Genomic DNA, 21,909 nt, shown 5'->3' on the forward strand with positions numbered 1-21,909 from the left:
TGCTCACTTGTTCCGCCATCGCAGAAATTCAGTGCTTGGGCCGCAGCTTGCTTAGGCCCAAGCCCCGGCTTTCGGCTGGCTTGGGCTCACGGCTCAGGCTTGAATTCTGGCGAGCCTAAGCCCCTTCAGGCCGCGCCTAAGCCGGGGCTTTGAGCCCAAGCCGGGCCGGAACATCACTAAGGAAGGTACTTCCTTGCAGATGCTGGGTTCGGAATATGCTACTCGCTTCTCGTTCCGTACCGAAGTGTTCGGTACCACTTGGCTGAGTGGGGTCGAGCTGCAGTTCGGTGAGTGATATCTCACTCGAACTATTGATTTTCTCATCGACGGCAGGCCAAAAATTCAAAAGAAATATACAACCTTTGGCATGCTCAGGCTCGAAATGTGATTGAGCGAATATTCGGCGTTCTCAAGAGGTGGTTCACGATACTCGTACATCCACCGGAATATAGCATGTTGACTCAAGCCCGAATTCCCCCAGCACTTTGTGCCATTCACAACTTCATCCGAATTTTCGATCCGAAGGAAATAGAAGAATTCGCCGTCGAGGATCTCGTTGACCCTGATCCAGGCGAGTCAAGGGGCGTTCTTGCTGAAGGACCGGCGGGCCGTACTGAAAGGCAAAAGGTGACAGAGGAGAGAGATGCTATTGCAGATGCTATGTGGAGGGACTGTCATAGAGTGTGTCGCGCTCGTCAGGACGCGACAGGATGAGTACATAACACCTATACTACCTAGTAGATCTACTTGTTGATAGATTTGATCTTGCGGTCAACAAAAGACCTCCTTGGCCCTTCGTCGGACATGACCATATATGCATCAGCGGCGCTGACATCCACCTGAAAAGCTTCGATAAGTGCAGCCATGTCGTCATCATCGAGATGTGTTTCTAGTAGTTGAGCACGCTGCATTGCTGCCTGCTTGCGCTGAGGCGATAAGGTGATAGCCGATTTTTCCAATTGTGTAGCTACACGAAAGACGTCAGTGAACTCTGAAAATCGATCATTAATTGCATAGAGTGCAGTGGCTGATCCGCTGGCACGCTGACGTTTTGATTGCGGACCAGAAGAACAAGATCCAGTTGAAGGGGTAAGCGATGGAGTTGAAGACATGGCAGCGAATTTTCATTTTGAGAGAGGAGGAGGAGGAGGAGTCGCTTCCCAAGGAATGATATCGTCTTCATCATCATCCAGCCCAGTTGAGTCTCTCTCCACAATCCTCTCAATGTCTCCCTCAACCGCTAAGCCTCCCAAGCCTCCCAAGTCTCCCAAGTCTCCCAAGTCAGGCGCTACAGGCTCATTCTCCACAGCATCAACACCCGGGCCTTCGTTGCTGACGTCATATTGTGATTGGAACGTTTCCTGGCCTGCGTGAAAAGCATTGGTGCCATGTGGGATCTGCGTGCGCAAAAGGTCGTCCATCTCGTCGAAGTGTTTCCAACCTTTGTTGCGGAATGGCCTTGTATTGAGACGCACATTTGCAAATGCAGTCCAACGCGCAGCGTCGGCTGGGCCGATATTTGCGCCGAGTTCGTACGTCCCACGAAAAGCCTGATTGCAATTTGATATCGACGATAGCGGTATGCTTTTTCTTGCACTGCGGTAGTCAAAATTGAATCGATTTGAAAAATAATAATAAACGTACCGTGATCCATTTGTTCTTGCATGACAGCCCATCCCTTTTGATTCCAGCTACATGGTCCTCCTTTGGAATGCCGTCCAGGGGCTTCAATAAATAAGCCACTGCAGCTGGTAAAGGTTGACTGTTTGAAGTTAGTACCATCTCCACCTTCAGCGCGATGAAGTGTGAGATACTGAATGAGGCGGGAGGTCTCTTCATCAGTCCAGTGAGTGGTAGCTGGGCCTGCACTAGTAGTACCAGTGTTCGCAGATGTACTCTTCCGTTTCGCCATGACTTGGCAGTATGGAGTCTGGACGCTGATAGAGTCACACGCGAGTCACAGCTTGTCACTCGTTGCCACGCCACAATAGAAATAAACTGAGAAATAAACTGAGAAATAAACGCAGCTGTCCAGGCTCTTAGCTAGTCACGATGTTATGTCGCTTAAAATGCACTCTACACACTTCGAGTCAACTTTGAGTGTTCATTAATCATTGTTGATGAATATTTCAATGTCCATCCGCATACAGCCTTGCAGTACTGAAACGCACCTCTCACCACATTTACAGTGCTTGTCCTCTGCGTTCGTACAGCTCGGAGATCGTATCAATTAGTGGTGTACAGGCCTCCGGTATTGTCTCTAATTGTGATCTAATGTTGGTTTTCAGATGCTGTGTAAAGTGTTGTGTCACCGTGTCAAACCTCGTCCGAGCCCTCACCCTATAAATGCAGTCCCGGTATTACTGTGTCAATCCCAAAAATTTGTCTCCTATGACCTAGAGAAGAACTAGTATCGTTTCGAGTGTTACCTCGTTGCCTTGAGGTCTAACCTTCCTTCTTAGTTCGAAACCACCTGCCTCGTTCTTATCTAAACCCACCTCCGCGGATTCGAAATGGATCTCCTTGTTTCTCCACCTCTACGCACCCGTCTTCGCCCCTAGGTAATCCCTTTCACAGAGGGCCTGGAACTGGTCTGTGATGTACACAGTTATGACATGTCCACATTATCAAGCAGCGCAGCGTCTTCCATAGCTAGCACCGCATCCAACGCTACCATCCCCATGGTCGGCACGTCAGGAAAGTTACCCGCTACTATAGGCGAAAAAGCAGTGCCTCACACCAACTCTTCCTACTTCTCACAAACGCGCTGATTATCTTCTTGCTGAATATCAACTCCTTTTTTGTACATGATACTCGACAGTGTTGTATGGATTGGTGATGTTTAAGGTATCAATTGTTTGATACTGGACTTGCCCTCGTTTGCTACTTATCGCTCACCGCTCACCCTGCTCTGCCCACATTACCCCGTCTCGTGTATGCGACTACATTTCCGGCTTTTTATATTCATGACTCGCTCGACGCAGAGTCCTCTATGTTCCCTCAGAGGCGTCTATCTGTCTTGGATCGCTCTACTACCCCGCTGGCAGTGGTCTTCTTGCCTGTTAATGCGCGTTTTGATTTTCTGTCGTCTCACTTTATACATTTGCAATCATCCCCTGCAGCCCATCTTGGTTCGTATATCTTTTTCTTCCATCCCATTTCGCTTCGTGCATCGCCCATTCTAATTCCGCTTCGTGCCCCCTCGTACAACCCCCGACATGGTCTTTTTACATGCACATGCTTATAACGCATGGATAGGTCAGACAATCAGTGTTGCAGTACTTCGATCACTTATATGTGAAATTTCCAGGTTCAAATTATGTTCAAAGTTGAGTGTTTGATAATATTATGCTATATGCCAAATTTCCTCCCATTACTCAAGCGCTAGCGACACAAATTAACCATGGCAATCAACTCAACGATCAACTAAGAATTGTGCCATGAATGACAACGTTGATAGGAAAGCAGAAACATCACTCACAGCGACTCTCGCTAGGCGTAGCTCTTCTACATTTCAAGAATCCTTGTTCATACATCAGTGCACATCTCGTTTTTCTATTGGAACGCACAAAGAATGAGTCAATTTTGAATCATACAAACAAACTGCATGCTCACACAAGTTTGAATGCAGCAGGCGGACCCCACGCAGTCGGTACCACTGACGCATGACCGCTCCTCAAACAGAGCTGGTACTGCGCTGACAGACATAATTGCTGTCAAAGCAGCGACGACAGCGAGGAAGGAGAAACGCATGTTTGGAATCGGAATTGATACGAAGGTGATGTGGGATTGGTCTGAGGGACTCTTGAATGACTTTGGGACGGTAGGATGATGACCCGTCCCTAAAAGCCTCGCTAGAATGAAGATTGCAAAATTATTCGTCAGCCCTGACTGGCATAGGCATAGGTTAACACCACGAATAGAGTTTGATTGCATGGGCGAGGCACTGATCTCTACATTCCATGCCAGTGCGACACAGGTGAAACATACACACTAGTACGTATATACACAGAGACGACAAACAGAACCATGCGTTCGCATACACACTAGTATGTATCATGTCTTTCTACATGCACGAAGGTAGCTGACTCTGTGGGCGTGTCAGCAATAATGGTCAACGGAGCTGCCGATATTTGCATCAGAAGCGAGATGAAACGCCTGCCCGTTCTTCGCCGTTTGAGCCAGGGCTCAATTCCAGCACTCCGGATACAGCGCCTGGAGTTTGAAACGCTCAATTGCGATCATCGTGGAGGAAACGGGCTGTTGGGTCCACCAGAGTCACGGAAATGCGAGGACTCGGAAACTGCCGCCAGCTAGTATGGGACATGCGGGTGCAGTATGGGAAATGGTGGCTCCTCGCATAATGTTCAGAGTATGACGGTGAGATGCTGTTTCGATTCTCCGAAAAGCGCGCAACAACAGTTTCCAAAGCTATGCCGGTGGGGGCAGTTGCGGAACTGTAGGGAATGTTCACACTACTTACCATTGGAGATGCGACCGCATGATATGTGGGACCTTGACAACAGGCCTAGGACCCATGCAATCGCAAGCTCAGAAAGCAGGGCTTTCCATCATGGACCGTAACATATATTGCTCATGCCGACCACGGTGTCCAATGCCCATAGCTTTCCCCGTCAGTCGCTCGAAATTTTAAACGGTACCTGGATGACTTACTCACATGACTTCTCTCATCTCGTTATAGTCCTTTTTTTTTGGCAGGGTTCAACAGCCTGAGCACCGTCTCTGAATCAGTTTTTCAATCACAACCACGTGCTCTCCAGTTGTCTTCTCGGCATTGGAGTTCACAACGATGACTGCAATGCAGAAGATAAGAAATACAAGCGATACACTCGTCTTTGGGCGTTACAATGATAGAGTATAACATTACAAGCACAGATCTGTGTCAACTACGTTCGTTGACAGCTCGATATCGCAACAAAATCGGACTCTGGGAAGAGAAGTATTCACTGTTGACGATGCGTAAAGGGCTCAGATGGCTTTTGGTAGGAAGGTTAAGCACCGAGGTATGTCGAAGAATAAAACCTTGTGAGTCATTGAAAATTGTCGCAGACCGCGGATTGCGACTGGCAGGCCACTGAGCTGAACCAAGGGCAGTGACGAGGACTCACGCGTCTATTATGGGCACAAAGAATAACATGAGAACAATATGAGGACATGGACGAATATTGATTAATGGAGTCCAGTCGGCGCTGTTCTACCACTCAAGGCGAAAATGGAGAGGTGAGATGTCATGTGGCTTCTCGTATAACACATGACTATGCAGTACGTACTTTGTCATTATAAGCTCCTTGGACATACCTAAACTTCTGCATCAACAAAAATCCACTAGATCGTTATGAAGAGAAGGATGAAGGATGAGGGAAAGGTTTAGGAAGGACGGCTCCAAGGTGGCTATGGCTCAGATAGGAGGCATTATTCCCAACGCGGAAATTGGACGCGCTTGATAAGACGCCGATCGACGACCACTATGTAGTCCGGTCAGATACCACGAATTTCTGGGGTGTGTAACGTCCTCAGGCTGTAACGTCCCATGGTAGGAACATTGGTCGTCGGAAGTTGAAAGTTGCAATTATGTTTTCTTTTTTGGGATTAGTCTAGCGTTCTGCAAACGGCTGAAAAATTTGGTTTGCATACTACAATTACTTACACGAGGCTAGAAAATTCTTGCCTTGGGAGTTCTGCCATGGAGTGACAGGTTAAATTTATTGTTCTGTCATGGACTGACTCATGGAGTGGCAGATTCACCGAGCAGAACCGGTTATTTCCGTCAGCTCTGCCCAGTGTCGGTTGTGCCCAATCACTGCAATCACAAAGCCAACAGCCAAAGACCTCAAGGCCTCATCGACATCCCCCGATGATTTTAGAAGCAGTCAGATACCCTGTGTCGGAAAAAAATTCATGACAAATCATGGACTGTTGTATGTCGAATCGTGCAAATCCCGCCCAATGATTTGGATCCGAGTCGAGTCATCAGCTGGATGATTGATGACCAAATAACACGTACGCCTCCCTGGGCCAATCCACACATATTCTTCTTGTTGGCTGCTTGCTGTCATAGTCTTTCCCTTGTGTTTCCTTCGCACCTCTTCTTCTAGTCCCACACAAAGTCCCTCGCCTGTTTCTTAGACCACATTTTCTCCTTGCGTGGAAGAGGCTGTGCCCTAGTATTCAAGTAACAGGTTCCCGTTCCCGACATCGCATCTACAGTCTGCCGGAAAGATCGCATTATATCACTCACAGATTGGCGAGGTTGCAGTTCTGGTAATAACTGCGTCGGGTACACTGAAATGATGTGGTGAATCACCAGCCTATCCCGACTCGCTGGGACCGGGATCTCTTGACACAAACCTTTATGTCTGGAGCTTGGAGAACATCTCGAAACGCGTTGTCATTAAAGGGGCGGGTCCAGGGGGCGCTAACTGTGTTGTTTGGCTCGGTGATGCACATGTTACCGATGGTAAAAAGACGGGTCGTATTTTGAGGCGCTGTGCGTGTTTGGGAAGTTGAGTTGCCATGAGGAATCGTAGCGCGCTGGGAAGCGCCAGTCCCCGACTTCAACTTCAAGAATGACGACGGATTGGTAGTAAACAGTCGATCGATATAACAATCAGGCGCTTCGCAGATCAGATGCAGCGCTACTTGAAATTTGACAACAGTATTCAAGTCAGGCTAATGATCGTCAACCTCCAGCTCAATGTCAAAGATGTCATGGCTCTCCGTCGATAACTTTGAGTTCTTAGTAGGTGACTGACCTCCGAGCTCGTTAGTACCCTTCCTTTTGCCTTTGGAATCATGGAGAGCTTCCTTCGTGTAGGCTGCACATGGCAGCAACTGCATACGCCGAAATGACTGCTTTTGAAACAGGCATTGGTCATTCCCGCTCTCGATCTGTACGAATATCTCTCACCTCTGCCGGCGCATTCAGTTTGCATTCTAGACAGACTGACATGTCCTTGACAGAGCGCGAGACAATTTCCTGTGACAAGCGTTCAGTAACGAGCACGCCAAACTCATGAGCAAGAATCTGACAGAAAACAGCCTTTTCCGAGAGTAAATAACAGCTCAAGAATGGAAAATATGCGAGATAAACATCACCCAAAACACTTGCTCCAGCATGAGATAGGTGTAGTACGCGTTGCCGGGCATGATTAGCGAGTGCATCACACGTTTTTCGATGAGAAAGCTTGTTGTAGAGTGTGCAAAAGCGTGGCGCTGATCGAGGAATATATGTCTGGATGTCATGTACGTTTCAGCTTCTCTAAACGGTGAGCAAGATCATCAACAGATGCTGAAATCCACTGTAAAGACATGGCTTTAGAGGCTTGCACAGCTGCTGGTTCGAGAGCAGGAGATGCGCTAATGACAGGAGGAGTGCGTAGAGCAGTTGCCACCTCGATACCGTACAATTCTGAAACTCAGCAGCAAGTAAAGTGCCCCGTGATCTTGTGCAAGCAGGTGGGACTGATGCGGTCAAGAGACTCTCCGAGTCGTACTGGGATGTTTCGAGAGAAAGACAGACATTCTGAATATCATGATTAATGTCAATAAAACAAGCACACAGAAAGAAACCGAAAAGATATACACACAAGTTCAGCTCTAAAGACGACAGACTTGATGATGATGAGTTTAAGTATATTAACAACTTGTATGACATCATCATCTATCGATATCAATTGTATCTATATCGATGAATCGTACAGTTTTTTTTCGAAAGTGTTCCCACGCATCGAGGTACAGGTGCCTGGGGAATTGCATCCGACAAAACCCTCCCACATTCGTGGGGATCAGATAACGTTCACTAGATAAGATAAGATAAGGTGATTTGTGTGACGACCTGACATATGTTATGTACCTCCACCACTCGCCTCTACATTGTCAGACATGCATCATATCACGCATCATCTGAAAGACCAATCTAATCTGACGCCATACTACAGCGCAGCCACTCAGCACGAATTTCTTACAGCTGCTGGTACATTGAGCCTATCTCCAGGCCGTCTTGCACTGTGGCTCGGTCAGGATCGCATTTATGCGGCACACGCATATCCGCGTTTTATTGGTCTGCTCATATCAAAAATTCCCTTCGATGGACCAGCCGTTGAGGAGGAATTGAACAGAGAGACTCTCGCCCTGCTGATAATATGCTTGGAGGGAGTTATTCGCGAGGTTGCTTTCTTTGAAGGGGTCGCAAAGGAATGGAACTTGGATATCGACGGTTGGATAGAGCGGAAAGGCACACGAGATTACACAGCTGAGATGGCAAGGGTAGCTTCTGTTGGTTCGTTGGAAGAGGGGCTCGTGTTTCTATGGGCAATGGAACAGGTGTGTGTGCCTCGCAATCGACATTACGTTGCTTGAGACAAGCCTCCTAGGTATACCTCGACGCATGGAAGTATGTAAAATCCCTGCTCCCTCTTCAAAGTGACTCAGAAAACGATACTGCGAATGCGATCCGCCAACTAACAAACAACTGGACGACTCCGGAGTTTGAAGAATTTGTCCAGAAGCTGGAGGATCTGGCAAACAAGCACTTCGCGAGACGTCACCATGGTCATTCGCACTCAGCTGTACGTGCGATGGAGAGTATTTGGGCGAGAGTTGTGGAACTTGAGGAGATGTTTTGGCCCGAGGACGGAGAGGACACCCGTTTGAGCTCTAAAGCCTCTTGAGGTCGAACACGTGGATTCTTTGGAAAATAACGGTGCTTGATTAGCATAGCAGTATGGGAGTTCGTGTATTATAGTGTCTGCCGGACCAGTATGCTGATAGTTCAATTATATTCAGACGAAAGATTGAGAAGACGAGCCTCAACCCGGACCCTCCGACAAGGCATGTCGGAGTCCTCAGGTAAGTCTCGCTAATTGAAATTTCGTGTGGAACCCATGGCGGAAGACCAAGTACAGCCAAGCGCCAGCGAATCGAGGGGTGAAACCGCCGCCGAAGACCAACCACAACCAAGCATCAGCAAAACACTGCTAACACATACGCCTCCTTGGACCAACCCACGCATACTCTCCTTGCTGTCTCTTTCCCTTGTCTTTCCTTCGCCTCTCTTCTTCTAGTCCCACACGAAGTCCATCACCTGTTTCTTAAACCACATTTTCTCCTTACATGGAAGAGGTTGTGCCCCATGCACGTGAAGCACCATAAGCGGACGCATGCCGTCCAGCTCCTCACCGTCCTTCCCTAAATTCTCCTGTCCCACAGCCTCCCTCCGGCTGCTGACCATTGCCTTCAGCGTTATCAAAGGAAACTCCATGACGAAATCACCCTTCGCGATGAGTTTAAGCGTGGTGACACGGGGCCACAGGCAACAGCTACGGCGAGCGAAAGGTGCACCGAGGAGATACAGGATGATCTTGATGCACGAGGAGTGGCTGTTCGTGATGGTTACAGTATCACCATTCCACGGGCGTGTTTTAGGTATCCACCGCATGCCAAATTTGGCAGCGCACCCATCCAACTCCAATGAGTTTGAGGGGGGGTAGCGATAGGCAACGAAGTTCATGGATAGCATCGCATTCCTGGAGAACGATGGTTTGACAATCGCCATCGAACGCAGCCAAAGTGTCTCGGATGCATGTGCGCAGGATAATTTTCTCTGCATAGATTGTGATGCTCTGGCTTGCCGGGTACAATTGCAGGTTGTCGAGAATGAGGCAAGGTATTCGCCGTGGTATTGCTTTCAAGACTCGAAAAATCGCTAGGGGTGCCACCATATCGATCGAGTAGCCGCCATAAATGGTCATGACATCAATATGTTGCGTATTATTCTTCAACCACTGGGGGCCGAGGTAATCAGCCATATTCTTGTCGATGTAAAGGATCCTAAGGGCGGGACACTCCAGTTCCAAACACGATTTCAAGCCAATGAAACGATCATGACGTCTTATAATTGTCAATCGTAAACATTCGAGCTGTGGCGCATCTCCTGTCAATGCGCCCAACTCAAAGCGGCCGTATCCATCGAAAACATTTGTCATTATGAGGCTCTTGAGTCGCTGAAGATGTGATGAAATGAGGGATGAAGGATGGCGTCTGCTTAGGAGATTCTGTTTGATTATCAAATGGACTGGGTAACTCCCCGCCTTCTTCAGCTGGGAGGTCACACGCTGGTCCTCCAGGGGTAGTGCACAACATATCCGAGTCCACAACTCCGGCGTAGAAGACATAATGTTTCGCCAGTGTCTGCACACCAATGCCATGGTGTGAGGGAACGACAGGCCTCCTGCCAGCACCTGGTGTTCGTTTTCAGGGGTTGTCATCATATCATCTTCGACCATACTTTCAAGTACAGTCTTGAGGATGCTGCACTTTGTCTCTGTGGGAAGCGATTGAAAGGAGCACCTTATCATTTTCTGTTTTCGCGCCATTGACCACTGGTAGCAGTAAAATCATAATGAGACGAGGACAAAAATTTGAATCACTGAAATTGGACCTAGCTCTTCTGAATCGACCAAGCGCTTGTATTCCTCAGGCCTCAGGGGCTGTCAAGGGGCTGTTGTCAAAACCGAGCGCGTATGTAATGCGCGCCCAAATAAAGTCAAATACTCGTGGTGGCACGTACTGGTACACATGCACAGTCAAAAATCGACCTAGACACTTACCTATGACGGCGAGACAGCGCTTGATTACTGAGTGGTCGCGTGTGAAAAGCTGAGAGCTGCAATGAGCGGAAAATGTAAAAACCCAAGATCCGAGTGAATTGAAGACCAGCGAGGTATTACTATAGATTAAAATTACAAACTCGCTGCTGGATGCCGTTCCAATGAACGACCCAAGTCTATCTTGAGCTGACGAGTCTTGCAGAAACCAATGTAATGATACCATGACCACCTCCTGACCTATCGTTGCGACGCAATCTTGATAAGGGCCCTGAGCGCACCTCCTCCCCGCAATACTATGCGGTCCGCCTTGTCTCCACCCATTGTTGCATGCACGACTAGCCGCGCCACCACTTCGCCCTGTAGCATAATAATCATAATCATTTTTCACAGATTGCAGTGCAAACGACTCACCAACTCCACTAAGAGCGCGACCACAATCAGCCTTTTGAAGAACCCGTCAGATCGAATCATTTGACTTTAACACCGTGATAGGTCTCACCAAATAACGATCCACGTTATCCGTTCCATCGCATTGTTATTCAAGTGATCGTGTATAGCATCGAGCTGAAGGCAAAAGCAAAATACCATCAGTTGCTTCTCAAGTCGAATTGCAATAAAACACCCACAAATTCGCTCGCCATTCCGAGTTTCTCGTTCAGTACTTGTACACGTTCTCCAATTTCCATGTATTCTCGTACAGCTTCATACAGCCCTCCCAGACTTGCCTCGCTCCAGAACAACTCTGGAACGTCCAAGACATTGCTCACGAGATTTACGTCGCGTCTGAGCTTGAACAGCTTGCCTGTGAGCCTCATCGCATCACGACGTTTGAGGTTGATGGCGCCAGAGGATGCGAGCTGCCTTGGTATTGATACGGTGCTAGGGGATGAAAGTACAGAAGAGGCGACAGACTCGTAGTGTGCGAGGAGCGTAGACTGGGCGAGGGCATGCGCAACAGACAGTTTGAGCAAATGGGAGGGTGATTTGAAAGCTACGGTGTTTTAGTAGAGCACACAACACAAGGCACAGTTTGAAAAACACACTGAAAAAATCATGATATATGCGAGGGTATGAAATCGTTGGGTCATGCTAGACAGCGTCAGATGAGGAGTCGTAGAAATTGAAAGACAGTGACGTACCGCAAAATGACATTCCTCAATCTCCCAGTCATCTTCTTTCATCGGTCGTTTCAAAATACCTGCATTACTGATATCCTCGACAATAGCCCGTTCTTGCCCTTCTTCGAGTCCAAAGAAGACAGCAACGCCATAAGCAAAGAAGACCACTTCCGCAATACGGTCTTCTTCTTTCACCTCGACTTGCTCGCGTCGCTCGTCCTCTGCCCTCTCTTTCGTTTCCTGACTTCTCTCGTTCACATCGTACCGTTCACCATCACCCTCTTCGGCATACTCCGCTTCCCCTTCAGCCTCAGATTCCAATTCAGGACGGGGCGGGGGTCGGTGAGATTCCGCATGGGATCCGGACGTCATGTATCCATCCGAAGTCCGTGGTACGTCTTCTTGAGGGATAAAATATGAGCCCTGGTAGCCGTTTTCTTCAGCTTCAGCAAGGCGTTTCTGGAGAGACTTGGCTTCCTTCACAGGGGCTGCGGAAGAACGGATGCTGGTGTTAGGCCCGTACCCAGGAAGGAGCGGCAGGTTGTAAATCTATAAGACACCAGTCAGGGCAAATTACATGAGGTGGATCAGGAACCTCGACAGGCAAATGAGAAACACGAGACTCACAACATACATCGCCTCGTCAAACACTCTTGGTGTGACATTATGTTCCCTCTTCAAAAAGCTCGCGAGCAACTTCATCCTCAGTTCTTCAGCAATACAATACGCTGTGATTCTCTTGTATCCTGCTCGCTTTCTCTGTTCTTTGTTCATGCGCTCGCCAGCTGACTTGTATTCACGAATTACGCCGGTATCGGTCTCGTAGCCGAGGATATCATCGGAAACAGTTGTTGGTAGAGGCTTCGTTTGTGGTGCAGAGGGTAGAAGGACGAGCTTCTGTGTTGTCTTGGAGGAACGTTGAGCTTTCTGGCCGGTAGCGGTGAGCCCCGAAACAGAAGAGCGTCGAGGTGCTGGCGCCCGCGATGTAATAAGGCCATGCGCTGGACGTGGACGGTAGCGTACTGTCGGTGGCAGACTAGGTGTACGTAGTGGGCGGGAACCGGACATGGTCGTTCAGGTCAATTTATGTAAAGCTTCCCCACTTCAACGTCCGTGCGACGATTATAATTTAATGCGCCCGACCACATTGACAGTGTTGAGTCAGGCTCTGCTATCGTTAGCAAGCATTCACGAAGCCCAACGGCTTCTCTTGAATCTCTTTGTTTAACGCGTACCCCACGTTTCCCTCTACAGCAAACATAGACGCAGGCTCATTAATGCACTCATTTGTTGACGCCATGGCGAAAATTTAACTCAAAGTAGTAACCGCGATGGTGAGTAAACTGCGCTGCGGGTATGCAGATTGAGTGCAAGTGGCGAAGGGTACGAATTCAGTGCTAGTGATGTTTCATTTACACAATCGTTCATCAACATAATCAATCTCGCGTCCGCCCAGATCTGTCCTGCCGTCCATGACGCTCAAGGAACATTCCTGTTTCACTCTGAATCTGCGTGCTGAGATAATTGGAGAACGAGGTAGATCCTTGTCAAAAACGGCGGTATCCATGCACTGTGCAAATACTTATCATTAATATTGTATTGGACTCGGAGGTGCAAGACCTATTTAATGGGAGCTTGTACGGTAGTGTCTTGTGTCAAGGTAGAACTTGGGAACGTCACAGGTAAGTTGTAGATAGCAGATACCACCTTCAAGTTTCTCATCACAAAGCCGAGGAATCTATCATCATCCACAACGTCCATTGGGGCATACCTAACTCCTTTCGGGACGTATGGATTTCCAATCTGCTCCAGACGGACTTCCTCTCCTTCATAGTTCACCCAGAATGCTTTGAACTTCGACCCGTGCGAAGATATCAGGAAATTGAGTTTTTCACCCGTGTCTCGTGTTTTCCGCTGGCAAATTGATGTCAGACGACGGTAGCAGTTGACCCTGTTAGTGTCCGGCCAAGGCGCTTGGGGATGCTCGCAGGCAATGACACCCACCCAGGGCAACTGGGAGAGGTCATCTCCTGCCTGCATCCCGCTGAGCAGGGAGTGACGTGAAAGACCTATTACAGATAACGGCGTATGGCCTCCTGTTATAGAGGGACCCAAAATCGAGCTTGAAAGAATATGAGGGAGCGGTATTCGAGTCAAAGATATTTGCTTACGCCCATACGCGTTCGGCTTTTGGGTTTGAGAGAAAATGTGGCAGGATGTTGCGTGTCCAAATATCGCGTGTGTGGAGGTCATGCACCACTTTCTGTAACTGAACGGTACGTGGTGGATAGGTCTCTCGAATAGTGATGTCTACAATGTGGTCCGGACGTGATTTCATACAATAGATCCTCATGTTCACGGCAGGGAGTCTGAGCAGTAAGCACTGTTATTCGGATGAAGGGTTAGCGCTGATGAGTCGTGACCACAACTTGAAGAGGAAACCGACGTTACGCCAACTTCTTTCAATTCATTTCGTAACAGCCAGTTGACTCGTGGTTTAATTCCCCTGTGATATCCTGTATTCCCTGCAGAGAAGATTAAGTATGGTTTAAGTGAATGAAATGCGCGGCCGGAACAGTTAGGAGGTGCTCGGCTTCAATTCGAACATGCCAATGGAAGCGTGCAACGTATCCATTTGATACCAGTGTAGTATACAGCCTGAGAAATTGCTAAAATTGTTAAGGTGCGAGTCAGGTTCCACCAGCCAGAGTCCCGTCGCCACCTTCCCAGATACCAGGGGAAAGGCACCCCAGATCCATAGCGGTCATTCTCTTTTTCCCCTTCGTGTCCTCTGCATAATTCTCGTAAAAGTTTGTCTCATCTCTCCTTGACTTCCCAACCTCTTCGTCCTCGTGGTCGCCATCCCCGTCGATGCCTTCGCCCCGTCGACCAGGACCATCCCAAAAGTGGAAAGCTTGGCTGTGCACTCCATAGGAAGTCGGAACAACTTCCAACAAGTCACCTCTCGCAATCTCAATTGCGGGTATCTCGCTCGCAGGCAATCCGATCAGATACGCAAGAAGGCATCGGATGACAGAAGAGTGTCCGATAATCAAGAGATCTTCTTTTTCACGTTCCAATTCAATCAAGATAGGTTCCAAGCGAACTAGAGCCAAAACGGGTTTTTAGAACAAAAGATAACACAGATAGATATACAAGAGGAAGTATTATTACCAGATAAATCGTGATAACTCTCAGCTCTGGGAGCGCGGAACGCGTATGGATCCTTGACGAATCTTGCCCACTCCTGAGGGTAGAACTTCTTCGCTTGATCGGGAGTGAGGCCGTCCCAGACCCCAGGGTTGATCTCGCACATCTGCGTTTTCTCGATCACCTTAACTTTCAAAGACGAGCTAGTGGTAACTTTTGTTTCTGTCAGCTCTCCAGCTTCGTCTGTGGTTACCACATTCCGTGCAACCGCAGACTGTGGCGGTACGGTGAGATGAGAGGTGGCAAGAGGGAGTTGTTGCGGAATTGAAGTGGAGGGTGTCGGGGTCAGGAATGGCCAAGCGGTGTGGTGAGCACGACGCCGAGTTGAGGTCCAGATCTAGTGTGCTCTGTTTGAAAATCAATCCGTACAGTAAGGATTGAAGACCACGTACAACTAGGCGTCTATCATTAGGGTCGAACCCACGCTGCTCGAGCGATTTGGCACGTCGCTCGACCACGAACTCTTTCAGCCGCTCAGAGTATTCCCACCCCGCAGGAGAAAGATCCGAGTCAGCTTTGTAAGAATGTTCAATGAGTGATTGTCCGGACTGTCAGGATATGAATCAAGTGACAGCTATGTTATACTTTGCTACCTACCCGAGCAAAATAAATCATGCGGGGTCTGTTGTGGATATTCATGAGGAAGAAGACAATTCGCGACTGCTCATGGGATCAGTTATCCTGAAACGACCTTAAATCTTCGCCCACCTGCAAATAACCACGAATGTTCTGTGCGAGGATTAATTAGATCAACCGAAATTAAAGTGCGTCGGGACATACATTGACCATCATCTTCTCGCCTACCTAATTTCAGCCATGCGGGTAAGCCAACAAATGAAACAAGATTCATATACATGCTACACACATTTATTATACGGATAAATGGCCAAGTGGTTTCTTCAACCGTCTCATACGATTTTTCGCGATCACGGATTCGTTCATAGTAATCTTGCACTGCCTTGTCTGGATCCCAGCCGCGATACTACATCAGATTCAGCAAAAAGGTAAGCAAGAAGGTGAGGGAACTCACATCAGGAGAGGATATCTTGACGTTTCGGATATTGGTCTCTATAATCTCATTATTATCGCACACAGACTCTATACCGAAGGCAAATAAGCGATTGTTGCCTAATGAACCTAGTGGGACACACCAAGGATGATCACATGGATTCCCTGCTTGTCGTACTTCTCTGCTAAGGCCTGCCGCGTAGTTCGCGAACCATTGTTGGCATCATAAATCACGACCTGTCCACCGGACTCAAAGAAGTCTCCGATGAGCTTTTCGCAGCCATCCGACACCATCTTGCGCAATGCCATGGTCTCTGGGCTCTTCTCACCTGTTGCCGGTAGCAATTCACACAGGACTCAGAAGATCGGAAGTATGCGCACCTAACGTGAAGTAATCTGGAGGCAGTTTCTTGGCACCACCAAGGGTCTTCCGTCGATAGTCACCTAGAGATACGACCTGAGTCTTCACGCCCATCCATCTGAGATAACGTTCGAGCGCGCGAGAAATGTGTGTTTTGCCACGAGCGGGTAAGCCAACTGTTAAGATGAGGATCTTTCCAGCGTGAAACAGCAAGCCCGAAGCTGTTGTGTAGAGAGGTGCTGCCATGCTTCGATGTTTCAATTACTTGGGTTGGATATATGTACCTCGCCCGACCGCTTCAAGTTGCTGACACAAGGAAAGGTCGAAATCTAGATTAATAACTTAGTGACTAGCCACTTATCAGTTATCTTATCTCCCACGGCAACTTATTAATAGTGGAGACAAAAAAGGAGAATGCTGATCAATCAAATCAGCGGATTTCCCATTAGCCGACTTGAACGACTGACCTCGTCATTACTAGTGACGCGCTCTACCAACTGAGCTAAACGGGATACACTCCTGTAACGCGCCCACGTAGCTATATCCACTTGGCTCTTCTGGCTACCAATGATAGTACACTGGTCTTAATAGTAGTCTGCCTTAAACAGACCATACACGAATGAATGCGGTTGTTCCTTCTACGTCAGAGCTTACTGCGCGGCTCCTCTCACTGCTGCTGCATACTGTAGCGTTGCTTGCCACCACACCACCATCCCAACTCCCAGGAGACCGTGAAATGTACCCCACACGACCTCAGGTGTAAGATTCACGCTATAAGGTAGTCGTTGGAATCACCCTAAGACAACATATAAAATAACACGCACGACTCGAGGAAGGGACCTAGGGTGTGAGGAATGAACCTTGGAGTCTGAAACAGAATCGTTGACACCACACTGTGGTAAATGCAGAATCCTATGGCGAGTGCACGTTTTCCGGGCAGAAATTCTGATTCGGAAACGTTATTTGTCTCATTTATTGAAGCAGCGTACGATGATACCTGGTAAAGGATACGCCAGGAAAGCGGTAATGCAGGACCCAGTGACCAACGCGGCGTACAGCTGGGTGGTGTCAACAACTATACGCGTAATGAATCATGAAATAAGCGAACCTTCAACATGACTACTGTGGTGTTGTTCATCTGTAGAAAGGGAAGGCTCTGTGGGGACCAGAACGCCTGGAGGGCCAGCGGTGCCTCCAACGCGATATGCAGCAGGAATACAGAAGATCTAGCGAATATTAGGCGTATCTTTGGTATAATGAAACTTGACTTACAGCGGGCTGCGTGCAGCGTGCACAGACATGATAAAAGTGATACTAAGTAGTCTTGTGAACAATGTGAAGGAAACTTCGAGGTACCAAAGTTCAGAATCGACTCTTATGTAAGCAAGGCTGGCTGCTTATCTGCTTGGTGCCTGACTGATAGAGAGTTGAAACGCATGGTTAAAAGTTTACAAACCCACGACCGATGCGGGTCTTTCCGAAGGATTTTCGCGGTCAATCACCTTGCTTTAATTTAACAAGGTGGCCGATCAAAGAAATAGTCTCCAGACTCGCATAGCCTACCTGCAAAAGGACTATATTCCCCCCACCAAAGGATAGGCCGCACGCCGTATTTGATTACTGCCGGCTGATAGTCCACTCGAATTTAGCAAGAATAACTATACATATTTTGACAAAAAGAAATCAAGGAAAATAGTTGGCATAGACCAGCAGCCTGCCTTTCATTCTTCAGCATCGTCTGCGTCGTCCCCTTCCGCAACGGCACCTAATGATGTCTGGCGGAAAGTCGAATAAGCTTCAATGGCATCGAGATCCCGTTCTAGATCTATGTGCTCCCCTCCGGCTGCATCTCCAGCAATGGCACGCAGTCTCAGCACATCTCTCCTCAGATTTTCGATTTCGCTATCTCGACGCTCTACCCCGACCCTTGAGCGTTCGAATAAAATCGTTCCCGCATCTGAGCAGTTGCAGCTTGCTGACACCTTTATTTGGACCATCACCACCGACTTTCGGTGGCCCTCTGGGGGGTAAAGCACCCGGAAGGATCGGTTCATCAGGAAAGTTTTCATCAGAAGGTAGCGGAACTGGCGGGAGCAGAACGCGCAAATCGTCATATGCAGTCTTCAGAGAATCACGGCGTTTTTGTTCAGCATCCTTGTGCGACTTGCGATTAGGAATAGGAGGTGAGAGTGCAGAAGAGCCTGCATTTACAGATGATGGCGTGCCAGCTGCCAACACGAACAGGAGTTCACACCAAACATTTCAACGACATTTGGAATAATAGCGCACCTGGTAAAATCGGCTTAGGTCCAGGATTGATGAACGGCAGTGCGCCCTTCTTCGATCCTTTGGTTGGTGCACTGCTATCAGGCGTTTTCCTGGCCCTAGCGGGATCTTTTGCTCTATCAGCTTTCTGAGACGTGGGTGCTGCAGCGGTAGTGAGGCTACTGCTGAATACCCAAACGACCAAGATTCATTATGCTTGCGGGAGTGACTGGAGTCATTGGCGATGTCGCTTCATGAGTACTCGGTGCAGCAGAATTGGGAGGGGATTGGCGAAGTCCCGGAGGTGCGGGGGGCGGCATCGACAGGTCGACAGGCGACGGCGAATCCGTCTCCATGATGGTGCTATTCCTACGGGGTTTTGTGGAGCGCAGAAGAGGGGTATTCGTTGCGCTCTTGGCATGCCTTGTAGATTGTTTCATTGTTGACACTGGAGAAGTCGCGGAGGGTCCCCGCTTTCGCACCGCACGCGCCGCATCTTCTGCACTTGGTGATATCGTGCGCTTATTTGGGGGACGCTGGTTATGGTATGCCTCAAGCCAGGGGCTCGTCAAGGGAGATATGTCAATGTCAAGGTCTGGAGGTGAGGGAAGTGGCATGGGAGGGCTCGTGTGATGAAAGACTATGTTGGCAGGTGCAGAACTAGAACCTGGATGGCGCGTGTCACGAAGATATTGCGGGGATACGGAAGCGTCATGGGGAGAGGGAAGGGAAACAGGGTCAAGCGAATGGGATGGGTACACGTCCTGAGGAGGATTAGGATATTGTGAGCCAATACGACTGAGGAACTCTGGGTTAGGCAAGGGGCGGAGCTCCGTAGAAGACACTATGATGGTGATGAGGGGTAAATCTGGAAGTAAACCAAATGAATCTCACTTGGAGTCGGAAGGCCACTAAACGATGCAATCTGATCCCTTGCTGGCTCGACGCTGGTATCATGCGTATTCAGGGCTGACTGCCCACTGATAAGGGCAAGCTGGTAGAGATTATACTTCAGTACGATATTCAAATCACACTGTTGTGCATCTGCACCAGACAAGTTGGGAGAGTAGGGGTGCTAACTCACCTGCTGCTGAAAAATTTGATTCTGAATTTGATTTTGAAGTTGCTGCAGCTGGTGCAGCTGAGTAAGCTTGTACTGTTGTTCAAAAATGACCTGAGGTGTAAGGTTCGTGGAACTGGGCAGGGTCGGAAGTGACGTGCTGTCCATGCCCTGCATAGACATGAGATTGCTCATAGCCATAAGATCTAATTGTTGATTGAAAGGAGGAGGGTTGGCTGTTCCGGTAAAGTTGAGCATCCCAGAATTCGAGCGTTGACCGTGCACAAGAGCTGCGTTCATAACTTCGTTCTGCTGAGAGTCATGGCCTCGTTGTTGATCAGAGGAAGATTCCGGAAACAGAAAGGCCAGGAAGTCCTTCTGGAGGTTGTTATCTTGACCACGACTTGGGTCCATTTTCCAGCCTAATACCAGTGTGATACCAAAAACCAAAGAGTTTTCGGGATCGTCTACCGTCACAGAAGGGCAAGCAACAAAGCGGCGAATTTAGGAACAACGGCCTCCTTCCAAGGGAGCGAGAAGGCACAGAACAAAAATGGAAAATCTAATCTTTCAATCACACAACCCCCCATCAAGTCTATTTTCATGTTTAGTTAACCCCTCTACTTATGTAATACATTTTATTAGTGCCTCGCGTTCTTCGTCGACGCGACCGACCTTGCACCTCCCCTAGTTTGCTATCACTAGGCTTTTGAATACCATGTCTGCACGAGATCGTCCTCACGCGCGTATCACCTCTTACCATGGAGCAAAGCGTAACCTTCTTGGAAACCAAGCTGGAAATGTGCCACCTGCATGGCGGGACAGCAAGGACAAGCAGAAAGAGCGAGGAAGCAAAATTCTGCTCAGCAGGCTCCCAGTAGATGTTGGAGAAACAGAAGTCGAAGTGCGTGGTTATCCCAATGTCCACCTGAAAGGCACAGGACCACAAGCCACTGTCCATAGGAACTGTTCAAGAAGACCATAGGTCCTTTGAAAGAGTGTTTCGTAATATACAACACGCAAGGGCGCTCGAAAGGGATGGCGGTTATAACGTTTCAGCGCCCAGGAGATGCAGCCGCAGCTCGTGAAAAATATGATGGTAAACTCATCGACGGCAGTAAGCTATTTAAACTCGCTCCTCTCGTTCATTCGGCCCGTTTATACTGATTTTGTGCCTAGGACGTCCAATAAAGATCGAAATAATTGTTGATTCGGATGATGCCGCGGGGTCTACACAATCTACAACTGCATCTGTAGTTCCTTCGCTACTAGGACGCATCGGGAAATATGCAGGTACTCCTAAGAGTGGCCCCCCTGCTTCTCAGAGTCAAGTACTGAACGTAAACGTTTTGCCAGCGTAAGATATTTTTTGTTAACTGGTTTCCTGAATTTATTGACCGAATCCGAATTTTCAGCCCCGCTCAAAAAATCGTAGTATCACCGCGCACTGTTCAGACTGCTGGAACAAAGGCCGTGTCAAGGCGACGCAAGAAGAAGGGCCCACGACGCATAAACAAGTCAAATGTTTCCAAAAAGTCACTTGCTGAACTCGACCAGGATATGGAGGAGTACAAAGCTGCCGCAGGCGGTCATAAAGAGAGCAGTGACCAGTAGTTTATGCGTCTTTCCCTGGGAAGGCTGGGCGAGCATATCACCGATTCATCCACCTATATTGTATAACACGCTATTAGTTTGAGAGCAGGACTATAATTTAATTGGTGTCCTCAGGGTAGCCCAACGTCCGGTTTTTTTTTTGCGAAAGACTTACTTATCCTGTGCACCTGCGTGGAGCAGAATTTGAATAGATCTCGCACTGTGGCACCTCCTAGCCCCAGTTTTGTTGGGTATTACGACTGCGGTCTAAATACATAATACCCTTTATAAATGGGTCGGGAAGATGCGCTATAGTTTGACGTACTTGAGCGCAGCCCATTTTTATATTCATTTGTATAAGTGGCGAGGATTATGATATGATATGTTTTTCCCGGAAGGGTCGAACCCCATCGGAGGCTATGTAGTACCCTCTCCCCTCCCCCCAATATGTGTTGCCTATAAGTAATATTAATGTGTCTTCGCCGGCATACCGGAAGGTCCCGTTACAATACAATACACTGCGGTACTTACAAGTAGCAAAAATCCAGCCACAGCGCAGCAAGATGTCGCCTTTCCAACGCCCAGCCATCTACCCTGAGAAGACTCATGTAAGCCAGGTGGATGGATAGTGATATGTGTAATCAAAAATTAAGGAGGCTGTACCAC

General features: G+C 48.4%; 10 protein-coding genes and 1 non-coding gene across 11 annotated transcripts; 2 read left to right on the forward strand and 9 right to left on the reverse strand.

Moving 5' to 3' along the window:
• Nucleotides 1–1,124: 1,124 nt before the first annotated feature.
• On the reverse strand, nucleotides 1,125–1,912 carry DFJ58DRAFT_725435 (uncharacterized protein; the record flags this gene model as incomplete). The annotated part of the gene is made up of 3 exons (XM_041385237.1): nucleotides 1,125–1,550; nucleotides 1,645–1,762; nucleotides 1,815–1,912. 3 exons carry the CDS (start codon nucleotides 1,910–1,912, stop codon nucleotides 1,125–1,127), a joined length of 642 nt encoding a protein of 213 aa, XP_041246250.1.
• A 3,928-nt stretch (nucleotides 1,913–5,840) lies between these two features.
• On the reverse strand, nucleotides 5,841–7,681 carry DFJ58DRAFT_912596 (uncharacterized protein). Its single transcript, XM_041395281.1, has 7 exons — nucleotides 7,608–7,681; nucleotides 7,117–7,543; nucleotides 6,929–6,997; nucleotides 6,774–6,852; nucleotides 6,370–6,656; nucleotides 6,260–6,289; nucleotides 5,841–6,229 (listed from the first exon to the last, which is right to left on the reverse strand). The coding sequence occupies exons 2-7, from the start codon at nucleotides 7,261–7,263 to the stop codon at nucleotides 6,113–6,115; spliced, it is 729 nt and encodes a 242-aa protein (XP_041246251.1). The 5' UTR covers nucleotides 7,264–7,543; nucleotides 7,608–7,681; the 3' UTR covers nucleotides 5,841–6,112.
• Nucleotides 7,682–7,869: 188 nt separating this feature from the next.
• DFJ58DRAFT_744043 (heme oxygenase-like protein) lies at nucleotides 7,870–8,892 on the forward strand. Its single transcript, XM_041387289.1, has 2 exons — nucleotides 7,870–8,343; nucleotides 8,394–8,892. Exons 1-2 carry the CDS (start codon nucleotides 7,903–7,905, stop codon nucleotides 8,688–8,690), a joined length of 738 nt encoding a protein of 245 aa, XP_041246252.1. The 5' UTR covers nucleotides 7,870–7,902; the 3' UTR covers nucleotides 8,691–8,892.
• A 187-nt stretch (nucleotides 8,893–9,079) lies between these two features.
• Nucleotides 9,080–10,193, reverse strand: DFJ58DRAFT_725437 (uncharacterized protein; the record flags this gene model as incomplete). Its single annotated transcript, XM_041385238.1, has 2 exons — nucleotides 9,080–9,379; nucleotides 9,477–10,193. The coding sequence occupies 2 exons, from the start codon at nucleotides 10,191–10,193 to the stop codon at nucleotides 9,080–9,082; spliced, it is 1,017 nt and encodes a 338-aa protein (XP_041246253.1).
• Nucleotides 10,194–10,678: 485 nt separating this feature from the next.
• Nucleotides 10,679–12,859, reverse strand: DFJ58DRAFT_775974 (uncharacterized protein). Its single transcript, XM_041389479.1, has 7 exons — nucleotides 12,374–12,859; nucleotides 11,768–12,295; nucleotides 11,672–11,717; nucleotides 11,255–11,619; nucleotides 11,128–11,192; nucleotides 11,040–11,070; nucleotides 10,679–10,985 (listed from the first exon to the last, which is right to left on the reverse strand). Exons 1-7 carry the CDS (start codon nucleotides 12,812–12,814, stop codon nucleotides 10,866–10,868), a joined length of 1,596 nt encoding a protein of 531 aa, XP_041246254.1. The 5' UTR covers nucleotides 12,815–12,859; the 3' UTR covers nucleotides 10,679–10,865.
• A 507-nt stretch (nucleotides 12,860–13,366) lies between these two features.
• DFJ58DRAFT_744045 (uncharacterized protein) lies at nucleotides 13,367–14,336 on the reverse strand (the record flags this gene model as incomplete). Its single annotated transcript, XM_041387290.1, has 2 exons — nucleotides 13,918–14,336; nucleotides 13,367–13,868 (listed from the first exon to the last, which is right to left on the reverse strand). Exons 1-2 carry the CDS (start codon nucleotides 14,097–14,099, stop codon nucleotides 13,367–13,369), a joined length of 684 nt encoding a protein of 227 aa, XP_041246255.1. The 5' UTR covers nucleotides 14,100–14,336.
• Nucleotides 14,337–14,359: 23 nt separating this feature from the next.
• On the reverse strand, nucleotides 14,360–16,641 carry DFJ58DRAFT_775982 (bifunctional 6-phosphofructo-2-kinase fructose-2,6-bisphosphate 2-phosphatase). The gene is made up of 10 exons (XM_041389480.1): nucleotides 16,346–16,641; nucleotides 16,108–16,293; nucleotides 15,987–16,054; nucleotides 15,822–15,938; nucleotides 15,737–15,760; nucleotides 15,665–15,685; nucleotides 15,554–15,616; nucleotides 15,349–15,504; nucleotides 14,921–15,293; nucleotides 14,360–14,852 (listed from the first exon to the last, which is right to left on the reverse strand). Exons 1-10 carry the CDS (start codon nucleotides 16,569–16,571, stop codon nucleotides 14,437–14,439), a joined length of 1,650 nt encoding a protein of 549 aa, XP_041246256.1. The 5' UTR covers nucleotides 16,572–16,641; the 3' UTR covers nucleotides 14,360–14,436.
• Nucleotides 16,642–16,704: 63 nt separating this feature from the next.
• Nucleotides 16,705–17,728, reverse strand: DFJ58DRAFT_237291 (uncharacterized protein). The gene is made up of 6 exons (XM_041379393.1): nucleotides 17,598–17,728; nucleotides 17,434–17,551; nucleotides 17,323–17,383; nucleotides 17,150–17,270; nucleotides 16,793–17,096; nucleotides 16,705–16,742 (listed from the first exon to the last, which is right to left on the reverse strand). Exons 1-5 carry the CDS (start codon nucleotides 17,624–17,626, stop codon nucleotides 16,976–16,978), a joined length of 450 nt encoding a protein of 149 aa, XP_041246257.1. The 5' UTR covers nucleotides 17,627–17,728; the 3' UTR covers nucleotides 16,705–16,742; nucleotides 16,793–16,975.
• DFJ58DRAFT_t67 lies at nucleotides 16,765–16,837 on the reverse strand. Its single transcript has one exon. It is a non-coding gene; the product is annotated as a tRNA-Thr (tRNA).
• A 194-nt stretch (nucleotides 17,729–17,922) lies between the features above and the next one.
• DFJ58DRAFT_905273 (uncharacterized protein) lies at nucleotides 17,923–20,195 on the reverse strand. Its single transcript, XM_041394947.1, has 5 exons — nucleotides 19,675–20,195; nucleotides 19,485–19,584; nucleotides 18,784–19,434; nucleotides 18,615–18,752; nucleotides 17,923–18,553 (listed from the first exon to the last, which is right to left on the reverse strand). Exons 1-5 carry the CDS (start codon nucleotides 20,062–20,064, stop codon nucleotides 18,228–18,230), a joined length of 1,605 nt encoding a protein of 534 aa, XP_041246258.1. The 5' UTR covers nucleotides 20,065–20,195; the 3' UTR covers nucleotides 17,923–18,227.
• A 123-nt stretch (nucleotides 20,196–20,318) lies between these two features.
• DFJ58DRAFT_775985 (uncharacterized protein) lies at nucleotides 20,319–21,418 on the forward strand. Its single transcript, XM_041389481.1, has 4 exons — nucleotides 20,319–20,554; nucleotides 20,614–20,767; nucleotides 20,830–21,007; nucleotides 21,066–21,418. Exons 1-4 carry the CDS (start codon nucleotides 20,369–20,371, stop codon nucleotides 21,262–21,264), a joined length of 717 nt encoding a protein of 238 aa, XP_041246259.1. The 5' UTR covers nucleotides 20,319–20,368; the 3' UTR covers nucleotides 21,265–21,418.
• The last annotated feature ends 491 nt before the right edge of the window (nucleotides 21,419–21,909 follow it).

The sequence above is a fragment of the Suillus subalutaceus genome, assembly GCF_016647625.1.
Source record: "Suillus subalutaceus strain FC151 chromosome Unknown DFJ58scaffold_27, whole genome shotgun sequence".
NCBI lineage: Eukaryota > Fungi > Basidiomycota > Agaricomycetes > Boletales > Suillaceae > Suillus > Suillus subalutaceus.

What these genes read in the sequence shown, in the direction of transcription:
- DFJ58DRAFT_905273 (XM_041394947.1), bottom strand. Translation starts at nt 20,064, where the DNA reads ATGGACCCAAGTCGTGGTCAAGATAACAACCTCCAGAAGGACTTCCTG. An exon ending in ATCAAATTTTTCAGCAGCAG is followed by an intron (nt 19,585 to 19,674) that starts GTGAGTTAGCAC and finishes AATCTCTACCAG; the next exon opens with CTTGCCCTTATCAGTGGGCA. An exon ending in ACCTAAGCCGATTTTACCAG is followed by an intron (nt 18,554 to 18,614) that starts GTGCGCTATTAT and finishes TCGTGTTGGCAG; the next exon opens with CTGGCACGCCATCATCTGTA.
- DFJ58DRAFT_775982 (XM_041389480.1), bottom strand. Translation starts at nt 16,571, where the DNA reads ATGGCAGCACCTCTCTACACAACAGCTTCGGGCTTGCTGTTTCACGCT. An exon ending in TCAAGATATCCTCTCCTGAT is followed by an intron (nt 15,939 to 15,986) that starts GTGAGTTCCCTC and finishes AATCTGATGTAG; the next exon opens with TATCGCGGCTGGGATCCAGA. An exon ending in GCATGATTTATTTTGCTCGG is followed by an intron (nt 15,505 to 15,553) that starts GTAGGTAGCAAA and finishes ATATCCTGACAG; the next exon opens with TCCGGACAATCACTCATTGA.
- DFJ58DRAFT_237291 (XM_041379393.1), bottom strand. Translation starts at nt 17,626, where the DNA reads ATGTCTGTGCACGCTGCACGCAGCCCGCT. An exon ending in CCTGGCGTATCCTTTACCAG is followed by an intron (nt 17,271 to 17,322) that starts GTATCATCGTAC and finishes TTTCCGAATCAG; the next exon opens with AATTTCTGCCCGGAAAACGT. An exon ending in CTAGGTCCCTTCCTCGAGTC is followed by an intron (nt 17,097 to 17,149) that starts GTGCGTGTTATT and finishes ACTACCTTATAG; the next exon opens with CGTGAATCTTACACCTGAGG.
- DFJ58DRAFT_775974 (XM_041389479.1), bottom strand. Translation starts at nt 12,814, where the DNA reads ATGTCCGGTTCCCGCCCACTACGTACACCTAGTCTGCCACCGACAGTA. An exon ending in TCGGAATGGCGAGCGAATTT is followed by an intron (nt 11,193 to 11,254) that starts GTGGGTGTTTTA and finishes TTTTGCCTTCAG; the next exon opens with CTCGATGCTATACACGATCA. An exon ending in ATAACGTGGATCGTTATTTG is followed by an intron (nt 11,071 to 11,127) that starts GTGAGACCTATC and finishes GTTCTTCAAAAG; the next exon opens with GCTGATTGTGGTCGCGCTCT.
- DFJ58DRAFT_744043 (XM_041387289.1), top strand. Translation starts at nt 7,903, where the DNA reads ATGCATCATATCACGCATCATCTGAAAGACCAATCTAATCTGACGCCA. An exon ending in TTCTATGGGCAATGGAACAG is followed by an intron (nt 8,344 to 8,393) that starts GTGTGTGTGCCT and finishes CAAGCCTCCTAG; the next exon opens with GTATACCTCGACGCATGGAA.
- DFJ58DRAFT_775985 (XM_041389481.1), top strand. Translation starts at nt 20,369, where the DNA reads ATGTCTGCACGAGATCGTCCTCACGCGCGTATCACCTCTTACCATGGA. An exon ending in TGGTAAACTCATCGACGGCA is followed by an intron (nt 20,768 to 20,829) that starts GTAAGCTATTTA and finishes TTTTGTGCCTAG; the next exon opens with GACGTCCAATAAAGATCGAA. An exon ending in AACGTAAACGTTTTGCCAGC is followed by an intron (nt 21,008 to 21,065) that starts GTAAGATATTTT and finishes CCGAATTTTCAG; the next exon opens with CCCCGCTCAAAAAATCGTAG.
- DFJ58DRAFT_912596 (XM_041395281.1), bottom strand. Translation starts at nt 7,263, where the DNA reads ATGACATCCAGACATATATTCCTCGATCAGCGCCACGCTTTTGCACAC. An exon ending in TCCAAGCTCCAGACATAAAG is followed by an intron (nt 6,290 to 6,369) that starts GTTTGTGTCAAG and finishes TACCCGACGCAG; the next exon opens with TTATTACCAGAACTGCAACC. An exon ending in AACTGCAACCTCGCCAATCT is followed by an intron (nt 6,230 to 6,259) that starts GTGAGTGATATA and finishes TCTTTCCGGCAG; the next exon opens with ACTGTAGATGCGATGTCGGG.